This window comes from Stenella coeruleoalba, assembly GCF_951394435.1.
Source record: "Stenella coeruleoalba genome assembly, chromosome: 15".
NCBI classification, from domain to species: domain Eukaryota; kingdom Metazoa; phylum Chordata; class Mammalia; order Artiodactyla; family Delphinidae; genus Stenella; species Stenella coeruleoalba.
The window spans coordinates 5,819,196-5,832,679 of NC_137161.1; the positions used below are offsets into that span (position 1 = coordinate 5,819,196).

Genomic DNA, 13,484 nt, shown 5'->3' on the forward strand with positions numbered 1-13,484 from the left:
TCTCCCTTCAGCGAGCTTGTAGTTCAGTGGGAGGGTCCAGGTTCTTCCCAGGTCATCATGTCCTCAGATACACCCCCAGGGCACTTGTGCACACAGCCGGCCTGGAGTCCTCCTGTGATTTTGTCCTCACTCTCAGGACAGCATCTGTGGTCTAAGAGGCGCAGGCCGTGCTGGCGTCCTAGAGCGGGAACAGAGCCCCAGATGCACTCGAGTCCCTGAGGGGTGTATGTGTTGCTAACCCGACCCCGTGCGTCCTTGACAGAGTCGCACACGTGTACCAGGCACTGTGCTGGGTCGGCTGTACTGTCATGTCTCTCCTGGGTGGGTGAAGTGAGGCCTGGAGGCTTTGTTTAAAGCAAACCGCCCACGGGTTACCACCTAGCAGGGCTGAGGTTGGTGCCACCCTAATCACCCCTCTCTGTGCCACCTTCCGATGAAGAGCAAGCGTTCATTCTGGGCTCAGCCCAGCCCCCGGTGGTCTTTCCCTCACTCTGCAGTCTGTTGGGACCATGGAAGGCTGCCTCTGTAGGAGCCCAAGCTGCACAGGAGGAGGTGGGCCGTGCCTTTGACCTCTGGGAGCTTCGGAGTCTGGCCCACAGGAGGAATGTTTCGGCCTAGAGGGCAGGACCCTGCGGCTCCCACTTTCCACGTGGTTCTGAACCCGCCCCCCGCCTCGTCCTCCGCTCTCTCCCGCAGGACTGGATCATAGCGCCCGAAGGCTATGCCGCCTACTACTGCGAGGGGGAGTGCGCCTTCCCTCTGAACTCCTACATGAACGCCACCAACCACGCCATCGTGCAGACACTGGTGAGTGGCCTGCGCGCCGGCTGGGGTGTGGGCAGCTGGGGGAGCAGGGCCACCACATCCCGCCTCGTGCTCCTCCGAGCTGGGGCCACAGCAGGTCTCTGGCCAAGACCACGTCATGGCTTTCAGGAGCCCAGGGCACTTTTGCTTTCGTGGGCCCTACCTCCATAAAACAAGACTAGAAATTATAGTTAATAACATGTATTATAATCTTCGTGTATGTCTTCAACCCTAGAGTGCATTTATTTCTCCTGATTTTAGAAGCAGTTAGAACAGTTTCGTGGGCTCCTAAAGGTATCGTGGGTAAAGGCCACTGTGTGTAACGGCGGGCGCCCTGGCCCTGCCTCCGTCAGGCGACCGCTGTTCCTGGTTGTCAACATTCACATCCACAGGCCCTGCAACGTCTGGTCTTCCTCCAGGTCGGGTAGGCTTGAGGGCTCATCCCCTCCCAGAGCTCGTGGCTTTGCCTCCTGGCCTTGAACTCTGTGGTTCAGCCATTCAAGGGTGTTTGTTGAGCATCTACTACATGTAGACCCTGCGCTGACAGCTGGGGACGCTGCAGGGAACAGCATACAGGGAACATCACAGACGTGGTCCCTGCACTCAGAGCCTCATTTTCCAGGCAGGGAAACAGTCAAGTGAACAAATGCGGGAACTTCAGGGAGAACAGAGAGGGGAACGACAGGAAGGTAGCAAACAGGACAATAGGGTAGAGAGATGGGGGGGCAGCCATGGGGCTCTTTGAACTTTCACGGGGTCATTGGAGGATTCAGTGTGATGATGCAATTAAAGCTCTTAACGGGGTATCCAGCACAGAGGACACTCAACAGATGTTATTTTTACTACTTTACCAACAACAAGAGTGATACGAGTTAGAGACTTTGTTCTTTAGCTTAGAAGCTGAGGCTCAGAGACGTTGTTTATCTTCCTCCTTGCTGTGAACATGATCTGGGCCTTCCCTGACAACTGGTCATCCTCTCTGGCTTGAATGCTTCTAGTGATAGAGAGCTCACTACCCAGGCCCATCTCCTCTGTACCACGGGTCTGTCTGTTGCAGAGCTCTGTGCTTCTTTTGCTTAGTAACCTGCCTCCCTCTTCCCTGTCCCTGCCCCGTGTGTTACTTCTCGCTCCCCTGTTCCGTTTATTCGGATTAGGCTCTGCCCTTTGAGGGAAGGCCTCTTTTTTGAAGCATTGCTTTGCCAGGACCCCTGCTCCCACAGCAGTAAACTCTGAAGCCCTATTCAGGACTGAAGGTCTTCAGGCTGGAAGTGAAGAGTCACCCCAGCCTGCTCCTTGGCCTGAACTTGTCCCCCGTGCCAGTGTCCCCCTGTTCTGTCCTGCTCCGAGGACCAGAGTGACGGGGGTGTCTCCCAGGCTGCCAGGAGCACACCTCCACCCTTCTTTGAGCCCTGCCCACGGAGCAGAAGCCCGGCCGCCCTGTGACACTCTCTCCATCTGCAATTCACCAGAAAGCTCTGGGATCAGAATGAGTCCTTTGATTATTCTGAAACGAAGGTCATGTTTGAAAAGGAGGTGAATCCCTGCTTTCTAGAGAGTCCTAATGAAATACAGAGGAAGTGAGCTAACATCTGGGATTTGCTTTCACATTATTCAAGGATGGAGGAGATGGGGGAAGGTTTAGATTTGTAAGGTTTGAGATTAAACATAAAAAACAGTTTAAAAAGCACGCTGACCTACGTGGGAGGTCATAGACTGGGGCTTGGGGGCAGAGGGTCATCCACAGGGTTTCCGGTTGGCCTACGTGGTGTGTTGGAAACCTGGAAGTTTCTCATAAAAACAAAACAGGACTTGACAGCTGGCCTGAGCACTCGGCACATCCGATCGCACTGGCTTTGGGCAGCTTGTGTCCATCTCCCTTTGGTTTGCCCCGGTCCTCACCGTCCCCTATGGTCTGACTCCTGGCCCAGTTTGGTCATCCGTGGCGCTTGCATGGCCGCTGTCGACGTTTGAATTAGTTTGTCCCCGAGCCCCACCACCTGTAAGGTGCGTAGGCGCCCACGAGCCAGACGGAACAATAAACCTGGGCAACTGGCTGACTCCTTTCCTCGTTCTTACCTCTGGACCTTCTCCTTTCTTGTGGACGTCCACCCAAGGGTTTGCCCAAATTCTTTGCCTCTCGTTTTTATTGCTTAAGATGCAGAACAGTCTAATATGGTCTAGACTCACACCATCCAATACAGTGACCACTTCTGTGTGGTGCCTCTTCAGTGAGTACTTGAAACGTGGCCAGTCTGAATCGAGATGTTTTGCAACTACAAAATACACACTGGGTTTTGAAGACTTAGTATAAAAAAAATGTAAAATATCGCATTAATGATTCCTTATGCTAAGTATACGTTGAAATGATAATTTTTTGAAATCTGGGATTAGAGTAAACATACTGTTTAATTTCACCTCTTTCTTTTTCACCTTTTAAAATGTAGCTACTAGGACGTTTTAAATTACACATGTGGTTTGCGTGATAGTTTTCTTGGACAGGACAGGTCTGGCCCAGAGGTTGGCAACCTTTTTCTGGAAAGGGCCAGATAGTAAATATTTTCAGCCTCGAGAGCGGAAAGTCTGTGCCGCACCTCTTCACCACAGATGCTGTGTAATGCAGAAGCAGAAGCAGCCACAGATGACGTGTAGATGAATGGGCGTGGCCTGTGCCAATAAAACTTTATTCATAAAAGCAGGCGGTGGAGCAGGGATCGGCCTGCAGGCCAACCCTCGTCTAGCCCAGTGGTTCTCCACTTGGGGCAGTTTTGCCTCCCAGGGGATATTTGACAATGTCTGGAGACATTTTTAGTTGTCACGGTGCGGGGGTGGGGTGGAGTGCCTCCGAATTCTAGTGGGTGTAGCCCAGGGATGCCGTCAGACATCCTACCGTGCACAGGACAGCCCCACATCCTGGCCCCAAGTGTCTTCCTAGCCATGTGCTGGGTGACCCTCTATGCTTTGGTTCTCTCATCTGTGAATCAAGAATAATCCCAGAACTGAGTTAGTTACCCAGCAAGCGCTTAGAACTGGGAGTGACCGGTGAGTGTCACCTGCGGGGCACTTTTGTCCAAGCAGCACCTGTTCCTTTAGGAATACTGAGGCCAGGGAGGAGCGACTCACCGGCTCTCACCACTGCCGCCGTTTTGGTGTGTGTTCCAGGTGCACTTCATCAACCCGGAAACGGTGCCCAAGCCTTGCTGCGCGCCCACGCAGCTCAACGCCATTTCCGTGCTCTACTTCGATGACAGTTCCAACGTCATCCTGAAGAAATACAGAAACATGGTCGTCCGGGCCTGTGGTTGCCACTAGCCCCTCCTGGAAGTCAGACGCTTCGGGGCCACGTTTCTCCAGATCCTGGGCCCCTCGCCGCCCAGCGTCTCCCACCACCTCGGCGAGGAGCCCGCAGCCCAGCTGCCTTTCGCGAGGCCTTCCCGTCCCCCTCTCCAGCTGCAGCGCTGTAGGAGCGTTAAGGAATCTGAGAGGCAGATGGCTTTTGATCCGTTTTTCGTTGGCATCCTACAGACAAGATCCTACAAGCTGCTGCAGGCAAAACCTAACAGGGAAAACATATACCAAGAAAAATTGCTGGGCCCCGATCGCTGGCTGTGAAGTCTCAGCTATGCACCGACTCGTTCCCAGGGGTAATGATGACACCCTTCAGCCCGGCCACCAGCAGCGGGGGGAAGGGGCCGCGGCCAGGGGTGGGCACGTTCGTCTCTGTGCGAGAGGGAGACTAACGCGGAAGTCCCTGTAATAAATGTCACAATAAAACGAATGAATGAAAATGGTTAGGATGGTAGAGATATATTTTCCTAAACAATTTATCCCCATTTCTTGGTTTACTCTGATTTCATAAACAGAAGCTGTGGCCGGCGGAGGGAGGGGAGGCCCCCTCTCCGTGCCATTCCGGTTTCATTCTGAGGCTTGCTGAGGCCCACTGTTTACGTAAACTCACCCAGAAGCCAAGAGTTGGCCAGCAGGGGAGAGGGAAATTTTCTGCTTGGAGTTGACCTTGAAGAATAAATAGGTTCCATCATTCAGCTGAGTGCGTGGTGGCAGAAATTAAAACAGGCACGTGAAGCACCGGCAGACGCCTGGAATTGGTTTTCCAACACTTCCCATGGTAGGAAGTGAGGGAGGGTTGGCAGATGGAGGCGGACAGCTCAGGACAGAACTTGCAGCTTGATCCTGAGTTCCGGCCACCATAGCCCTACTTTCAGAAGCACGCTAGCCTTCAACAGGGGTGGGTGGGCAGGGGGACCGTCAGTCCCCCAAGCCAGCTCCTCCGTTGGTCATCGATAGCAGCGTCCTGGAGTCTGGGCTCTGATGAGGGCCTCCGTGGTCGCCTCTTTTCGTTCGCAGACCCGTTTTTGAGGACTCTGCGCAAGAATCGGCCCCTTGACGTAAGGGAAAGGTGACACAGTGGGAGGTCTGCTGGATGCAGGGTGTGCAGATGTGAATCTCAAACAGAAGCCTCCAGAAGCTGTCGTGAGAGTGTCCTGACTCGAAGGTGCCATTTCTGACGCGGCTCTTGGCGTGAGCCCCCCTTGCCTTAGCCGGTGGGTCCCCTAAATGGCGTGCACCCAGCCTCCAGCTGCAGTGCAGCCTTGGAGACGACCAGGCTCTCTGTGAACAGAGAACAGGGTTATCCCGGTGAGGCCTGTGGCCCCTGGGATCTGGTCTAGTGGGAAACTGCTTCTCCATGTTGATTGAGTTGGTTCCTGGAAACACAGGGACGCTGTTTTCATTTTCTTTTATGTTTTCTTCTTCAGTAGCTTGGGCTGCAGCCTTCACTCTGCCTGGTCAATGGGGAAGAGTCGGTGTTTTTGTTACATTTTGTTTTGTCTGTTGACAGATCTGGGGGTTTTGCTGTGATTCCCTCTTGGTGCAAGTTTTGTCACCACGTATACCCCAGCCGACATCTGGCTCGCATCATTTGTACACTGAAGCATGTAAATAGTTGTTACTAAACAAAGAAATTATTTATGTCCGTCTGAAGCTCATTTTAGACCCTCTCCAATCCCTTGTTCAGGACGATGAGCTTACCCGCTTCCTTCCAACCTGTTTATTTTCTTATTTAAGACTATTTATTAATGGTCAGACCGATGTACCTTCAGCCGTTGCATAGAGCAGTCCTCAGAGAAAATGCTGTATAAATAGACAAAATAAAAAGGGTTCTGGTTTCGGGCCTGTGTATGTCTGTGTTGTTTTTTCTCTCAGCGCCTGGATATCGGAGTTCTCTTGGTGCGCTGAGAACTCTTTGCCTTGGCCTCCACCATTAACACGCTGTTTATCATTCAGGCCCTGGGGAGAGAGGGACGCTCGTCAATATTTGATGCAGCTGTGCGGGGCTCCGGGCAGGAGAGATGGAACCAAACAACAAATGTGAATTTGGTAGGCTCGACTACAAAGATCCTTGATTGAATTACAGTGCAGCTGTCAGCAGCTGTTTCAAAGAGGCAGGGGGTAAATTAGCTGTGTTTACTGCTAACATAGTTGAAAGATTTAGTCATCCCAATAAAATAGAGGCACAAGAAAGAAAAAGAAATAGTCGTGGGGGTAGGGGGAGTGTACACCCAAAACTTTAAAGCAGCACGGACCCCGGAGCCAACGCTGTCCAGCGCAAATTTATTTCGGCGGCTCGGGGGCTGCTGCTGGCTCCCGGCTTGAGCCATAGGTGGCCCACAGCGGGCCCGGTGAAGGGAGCCAGGGGCCCGCTGTGCATGCAGGGGCATGCGGCCGTGCAGCGTGGAGCAGCGTCTTGGGTCCCTTTCCGCTTTGAAGTGCACGCTGAGGTCACCTGATGGTGGTTAGAATCTGGGCCCATTCCCTGGCCGGCTGCTTGCTCTTGCCCTGTTGTCTCAAATGAAGCAGCCGCTCCTAACAAGTTCCAGCCCCTGTGATTTCCAAACCCTCCTGTCATTGTCCTGATGCGTGATCTAGCTTTTGTTCTGTTTCCAGGCTGAAGACCAGAGCTGCAAACCAGAGGGCCAGATGCAGCCTGCAGACGTATCTTATTCCTCCTGCATGGTTGAATTCGTTGCCAACACATTTTTGAAACTTAGAAGATTGGGGTGAAAAAAACCTCAGATTCTGCCTTCCCTTGAGCAGTCTGCAGATCTGGCCACCCTGGGCCCCGTTCCTGCGTGGCAGCTCCCGGCTGGAGCCAAAGAGCAGTTGTTGCCACAGTCTCCACTGCTCCCTGTTGTCTGTCTCATGAAGGTGCGAATGTTAGTTGCTGTTTTAAAAATTGTAGGTATTTATTGATTTGTACCCACATCTCTATTAAGAGTAGGAAAGTAAAGCCTGGACTGAAAGAGCCATGCACTTTGGGGGCAGAGGAGAAGCCTTTTGTTCATTTCTGGCTCACTTTCCCCTTTCCAGCTGGACCCCTGTAGGCAGGCGTGTCTGTGGCTGCAGCACGGCAGGTGGCCTCATCTTTGGCCTCCACCTTGCCCTCTCCTGGTTCCCACCTCTCTTGCTCGTTGTTACCTTGGAGCATTTTGCGTTGGTGCCCCTCCTCCCTGTCCCACTTACGGAGCACCTCTGTCAGGGACCATGGTTCCCACCACTTGGCCTGACATCGTGGCTGGCCGTGCTGAGAGGGCCTGAAGAAGTGAAGGAATTTACTCAACGTCACCGGCTAATAATTGCTGGGACTAGAATTGGGACCCAAAGCCTGGCCTCGATCCCATGCTCACCTGAGTTAGTCTCCTGGGTCTGCTCACGAAATGTGGGGATTCCCGGCCCCCAGCCCTGCCTCTCCAAATGACCTTCCCCAATTCCTTACGTCCATCCCTGAATCCGTGCCAAGTTCCTGGACCACAGGCTCAGGCTTTCGGTCTCCCTCCTGCTTCCAAGCAGCTCTAGGACCTTCCTCTGTGAGCATGTTGCCGAACTTCTAGCTTCCCCCCTGGCTGGGCCCGCCAGCCCTGCCTGCTGTACATATAGCTTGCCTCACCTCTGATTTCTGCTTCACTGCCTGGTGACGGTAGTGTGTGGACCTTGCTGGGAGCCTGGGAGGGTCAGCAGTGGTCACTGGGGCCATCTGCTTAGAAAATTCTCACATGTGGGTCCTTCCCTCTGTCCAGATCTTTTGGAGAAGCTGAGTGTATTAATTTCCTGAGGCTGCCCTCACAAAGTACAAACTAGTGATTTAAAAAACTAGAAATGTATCCTCCCAGTTCTGGAGGCTGTAAGTCCAAACTCAAGGTGTCACTGGGGCCGCGCTCCCTACAGATGCTTCAGGGGAGGAACCTTCCGTGTCTCTTCCATCCTTTGGTGGCTGCCAGCAGCCTTGACTTGTGGCTGCATCTCTCCAATCTCCGCCAGTCTTCACATGGCTTCTTTCTATGTCCTTCCTCCGCATGTCTCTTACAAGGACACTTGTCACCGGATTTAGGGTTCACCCAGATGATCCAGGATGATCTCCTCACCTTGAGATCCTTAATGACATCTGCAAAGACCTTTTTTCCAAATAGGGTCACATTCCCAGGTACTAAGGACGAGGATGTGGACATATCTTTTGGGGTAGCACCGTTCGGCCCCCCGTCATGAAGCTACACGTCCCGCTCCTGAGGCCTTGCCCCCACTTTCCTGCTGCAGAGTTTTGGGACCTCGTAGAGCACTGTGGTCCTCAGAATGCCCCTGGCCGCCATCCGCGCTGCTGTGTGAGCACTGCAGCTCCGTGTCTCATCCCACGACTAGAAATGGGCTTGGGAGCCCAGCCCAGCTTCCCCCCAATTCTGAGCCTTCACCCAGTCATGCTGCAGCCAGGTACAGCACAGGGTGCCGGGCCGTGTCAGCTCTGGGGGAGTGGGCAGACCATAAACAAGGACGGCTGAGCCACGGCGCCCTTCACAGGTGCAAAGCTGTCTCTGAGGGCTTCACAGCCTTCCTCTTTGGCCAGAAGCCGTCATTCACTCATTCACTAGTTCCTTGTGCGTCCTCTGTGTGCCAGGCTGCGGGCACTGGAGATACAGGAGCAAAGCATCCGCTCAGGGGAGCACATGTTCGAGGGCACAGGAAACATATAGTACCTGGTACCGCACCATGGCTGCGTGGGCTTCTTCCTCCATATAAAATAATACAGATTTTCCTTCATGATTGCGTTGGTATAGAGATGAATATTAACAGGGCTGCATCATATTTTTTTATCTTCTCATTTCAAAAGATATTAAAATATTTTTGTGGGCTCCTAAAAGTACCGTGGTTCCCGAGCACGGTGTCTGCTGTGCCTGATGGGCAAGCCGGCTAGGGGTGACCCATTTAGTGATGAGTGCTGGGAAGAAAGAGTGAGCCAGGGAAGGGTGGGTGGTGTCAGCAGAGAGGCTCTTGGAAAGCATGGTCAGGGAAGGACTCTGAGTGGGGAGCGATAGGGGTCCCCATGGGGAAGAGCATTTCTGCCTGAAGGATTTGCACATGCAAAGGCCCTGAGGTGGGACTCGCTTGCCAGGTTGGAGGAACAGCAAGGAAGCCTGCCCTTGTGGCCGGAGCAGAGTGAGTCAGGCAGGAATGAAGTCAGCGAGGCAAAGGCTTTGAGGGCCCCAGAGGGACTTTTCAGTGGGGTCGTAGGACGTGCTAAGAGCAGGAGAGGACTTGATGGGAAGAGCTGGGGGTGGGTAAGGGAATAAGGGAGGGCTTCAAGGAGGACGTGGCATTTTAATCTCCCCTGCCCCAGTTGAGCCTTTCCCGTCTCCCATCTGCAGAGGCTGGAGGTGGGGTGAGCACTCAAACCCCTCTGCCTGGTGTTTGGGATGGGAAGTGGCACCCGGTCAAGGTCACACACGGAGGCAGCTGAGAGCACGCTCGCTTCCCCTGGGAAAAGACCTCTGCTGCCTTCTTACACGTATTTATTTGAGATGGATGTGAATCCTCGTGCCACAGAGGGAGTGCATGCTGGGCAGAGGGGCCTGGGATCAGCGCCAGCTCAAAGCCTAACTAACCAATTTTGTTAGCTGTGGGACCTTGGGCAACTTCCTGCCCTCTCTCCCAGGACCCAGTCCTTCTTGGGGCCCCAGCCCTGCACTCAGGTTGGAGCCCGTCCACCCCTTCTAGGGATACTGACCGTGACCTAGACATGCTTCCCCTCTGCCTGTGGATCGGGTCCTCCTGGCTCAGACCCCTTCAGGACTCTGGCCCCAGCCTCTCTCGGTCTTAGATTTGAGGACATAAAAATAGAAGAGGAAAAACACAGAACTCTCCAAAGTCTATGGATTTGCGACAGCTGTTGGGACAAGAAAGTGCACCTGGCCCGGGAGGACAGCACTGCCTTCCCTGGCACTCAGTCCTTCCCCCCCGCCCTCTCCCAGCCACGGCTCCCTGGTGACAGAGGAGGTGGCCGAGTGGGGCAGGGTCTCAAGCCCCCCACTCCATGGAACGCAGGCCCTGGGCTGGCCCTACTTTAGTGCTGTGAGCCCTGCAGTGTGGCCACAAGTCATGTCCCAGCATCAGCGGCCAGTGCTGTGAAATGGTACCAGCTACCCGCCCCCCCTCCCCACCACGAGGGCGTGTGGCCTGGGCAGTCACCCGGGGCTCTGTGCCCCAGAAGGCCCTGCGTTTCCATGCTGCTCCAGGTCCTGAAGCTCCCGTAGCCAGTCCTGTGCCCAGTAGACAGAACAAGAACTTTGGTGTCAGGCCCAGGGTCCGATATGTCCTCTGCCACATCCACTGTTCAACAAGGACATTTGGGACATATATGGGCTGCGGACAGTGTTCTGGGCACTGAGGATACGCTGTGAACGGGGGAGGGGGGAATGAGGCCCCCCTCTCTTGGATGGCGCATGCAATGGCAAAGAGAGCAGGTGAGCAAATGAATGGTCAAGGGAGAGGCCAGACGATGGCCAGCGTTGGGGGAAGGATTCGCACCAGCTGAAGAGATGTTAGCCAGGTGTGCGGTCCAAGTGTGCAGAAGCCCCAGGTAGAAGGCCCTGAGCCCACGGAGCTGAGGACAGACCCCAGGGGAGAAAGCCAAGGCCGGCGGAAGACCTGTGATGGGAAGAGGTTAAGTGAGGGGCTTCTCAGCCTCGGCACCACCGGCGTGTGGGGCCGGGCATTCTCTGCTGCTGGGCCGTCCTGTGCATTTTAGACCGCCACCCTCTAGCCACCAGCAGCATCCCCCTGTTGTGACAACCACTAATGTCCCCAGATATTGCCAAATGTCCCCCGGGAGGCACGATCGCTCCCAGTGGAGAACCACCGAATTACGGAAACTGAAATCAGGCCAACAGAAGCCTGGGAGCTATGGGGAGATTTTGAGGGGTGGAGTCCACTTACTTAAGAACTCACAGCTGAGGAAGGGAAGGAAATGGGGTTGGAGCACCCCCATCCGGCCTCCTAGAGACATCCCACCCCCCCAGTGATGTCCAGCCCCTGGACTGGCGCTCAGGAGTCTGCCCTCTGGTGTCTGCCTCTTGGGAAGGGCATCTGCAGGAGACAGTGACGGGGGAGAGGAGAGAGCTGGGCATTTATTTTAGGGACGGTTGAGGGGAAACTCCTACAGTGAGTGGGGCCACTAAACAAAGGATCCTGTGTGCCCCGTTAAACGATGAACTTGGAGCCTCTCATGAGCTGACTGACCTTGGGCACACCGCATAGCTCCTCAAGCCTCAGTTTTCTCTTCTATCAAGTGGGCACAACAATGATAACTTCTTAGGCTTGCTGGGAGCATTAGATGAGGTAAGCAGAGCACACCTTGGCAGCCAGAGTGATGCTGTTAAACAAGAATTCTCTGCTCAAAGCCCCCCACAGGCTCCCACCCTGCTCAGAGTAAAAGAACCAAAAAGAACCTACAGGATCTGACCCTCGCCCCCGACCAAGTTTCCCGTTACCAGTGACCGCGGTAACAAACTACAGTCGTGCCTCGTTTTCCAGGACCCCTCTCCGTATTTGCGTGTAACCTACACACCTCCTTCATACACTTTAAATCATCTCTAGATTACTTAAAATACCTAATACAGTGTACATGCTCTCCACACGCAGCAAGTTCAAGTTTTGCTTTTTGGAACTTTCTGGAATTTTTTTCTGACTATTTTTGATCCATGGTTGGTTGAACCCATGGATACAGAGGGCTGAGTGTACCACAAACTTAGTGCCTTAAAGCAACACAAATGTATAGTTCTAGAGGTCTGAAGCCTAAAGAGGGCTGGCGCCTTCACCATCTCCAAGGCCCGCAGGGTAGCACCTTTAGGTCTCTTCACATCTCTTTGTCCAGCCCTCCTCCGTCTTCCAGGGACCCTGTGGTTACATCGGGCTCACCCACACAACCCGGGAAAATCTCCCCATCTCAACGTCCTCAATCACATCTGCAAAGTCCCTTTTGCCAGGCGGGACATAATAGGAAATAAATATTTGGTCTTCGGTCTCTGATTCCTGGCACAGAGCTTCTAGACGCCTTGGAATTTCCTGAGTGCCGGGAAGAATAGGAGCTCTAGGATTGTCTAGTTTTCGTAACTAGCTCCTTTCAACCCTACCTGAGTTTATGCTAATGAGGTGACTTGACTGAGCAAAGAGACTCTGTGATTGGAGGGTCGAAACCTTCAGCCCCACCCCTGACCTGAAGGAGGGTTTGGAGAGCTTCCAGGTTGGTGACCGCGTGGAGGTGAGGGGCAGTGGTGGTTGGGAAGGCCTGGGGTCCACGGGCTCCTTGTCCCACTGCACTTTTCCCTGACCATCTCTTTCATATGGGTGATCCTGAGTTGTATCCTTTATAATAAAGTGCAAAGCACCTTCTTGAGTTCTGTAAGCTGTTCTAGCAAATTATCAAACCTGAGGAGGGGTGTGTGGAAACCCCTGATTTATCGCCAGTCGGTCAAAAGTGCAGGTGACAACCTGGGATTTGCATTTGGTGCCTGAGCCCTTACACTCAGGGTCTGTGCTAACTCCAGGGAGATAGTGTCAGAACTGAATTGAATTGTAGGACACCCAGTTGGTATCCAGAGATTTAGAGAACTGGTTGGTGTGGGGAGAACCACCGCCCCCCCCCACCGCCAACATTTGGTGTCAGAAGTGTTGTGAATGAAAATGGTTGATACAGACCAACGTACGTCACCTTCCGTAAGGTAACATTCGCAGGTTCCAGGGATTAGGACATGGCCATCTTTGGGGGGCCATCGTCAGCCTCCGTCACCCCCACTCTACCGCCCCTCCCCTCACACACTCTGCTCCAGCTGCAGCACCCCTGTTGCTGGTCTCCACATCCCAGGTGTGTGCTCCTGCCTCAGGGCCTTTGCACTTGCTGCGCCCCCCAGCCAGGAATGCAGTTCCTCCAGATGGCTGCAGGCTGTTCCCTAAGCTCCTTCAGATCTTTTCCCCAGATCGCCTCGTCCCCGAGCCTTCCTCTGCCACCTGCTGGTGATTCCACTCCCCCCACCCCACCGTTCCTGTCCTCTTCCTTGCTTACTTCCCCTCCGTAAAGCTCATGGCCACCTGACAAACTGAATGTTTTTACTTATTTATGTGGCTGTTGTCCGTCTTGGTCTACCAGAGGACAAGGGATTTTGTCTGTTTTGGTCGCTGTGGTGTCCCCATGCCCAACCCAAGTCTTGGTGCACAGCAGGGCTTCCTTGACACGGTTTGATGAATAAATGCCTGTATTGCTATTAACAAGCCCGGAATCAGGAGACCTGGTCTCTGCTCCTCGTAGCTGAAGGGCCTTGGAGAGGGCTTTAACCCTGGCCCCC

General features: G+C 53.8%; 1 protein-coding gene across 1 annotated transcript in view; it reads left to right on the forward strand.

Moving 5' to 3' along the window:
- The window catches only part of BMP7 (bone morphogenetic protein 7), an 88,366-nt gene extending 83,357 nt beyond the window's left edge, over positions 1-5,009 (forward strand). Inside the window, exons 6-7 of the mRNA XM_079944140.1 lie at positions 697-807; positions 3,964-5,009. Coding sequence (XP_079800266.1) covers positions 697-807; positions 3,964-4,113 — 261 coding nt within the window. The 3' untranslated portion in view covers positions 4,114-5,009. The remainder of the gene's footprint in view (positions 1-696; positions 808-3,963) is intronic.
- The last annotated feature ends 8,475 nt before the right edge of the window (positions 5,010-13,484 follow it).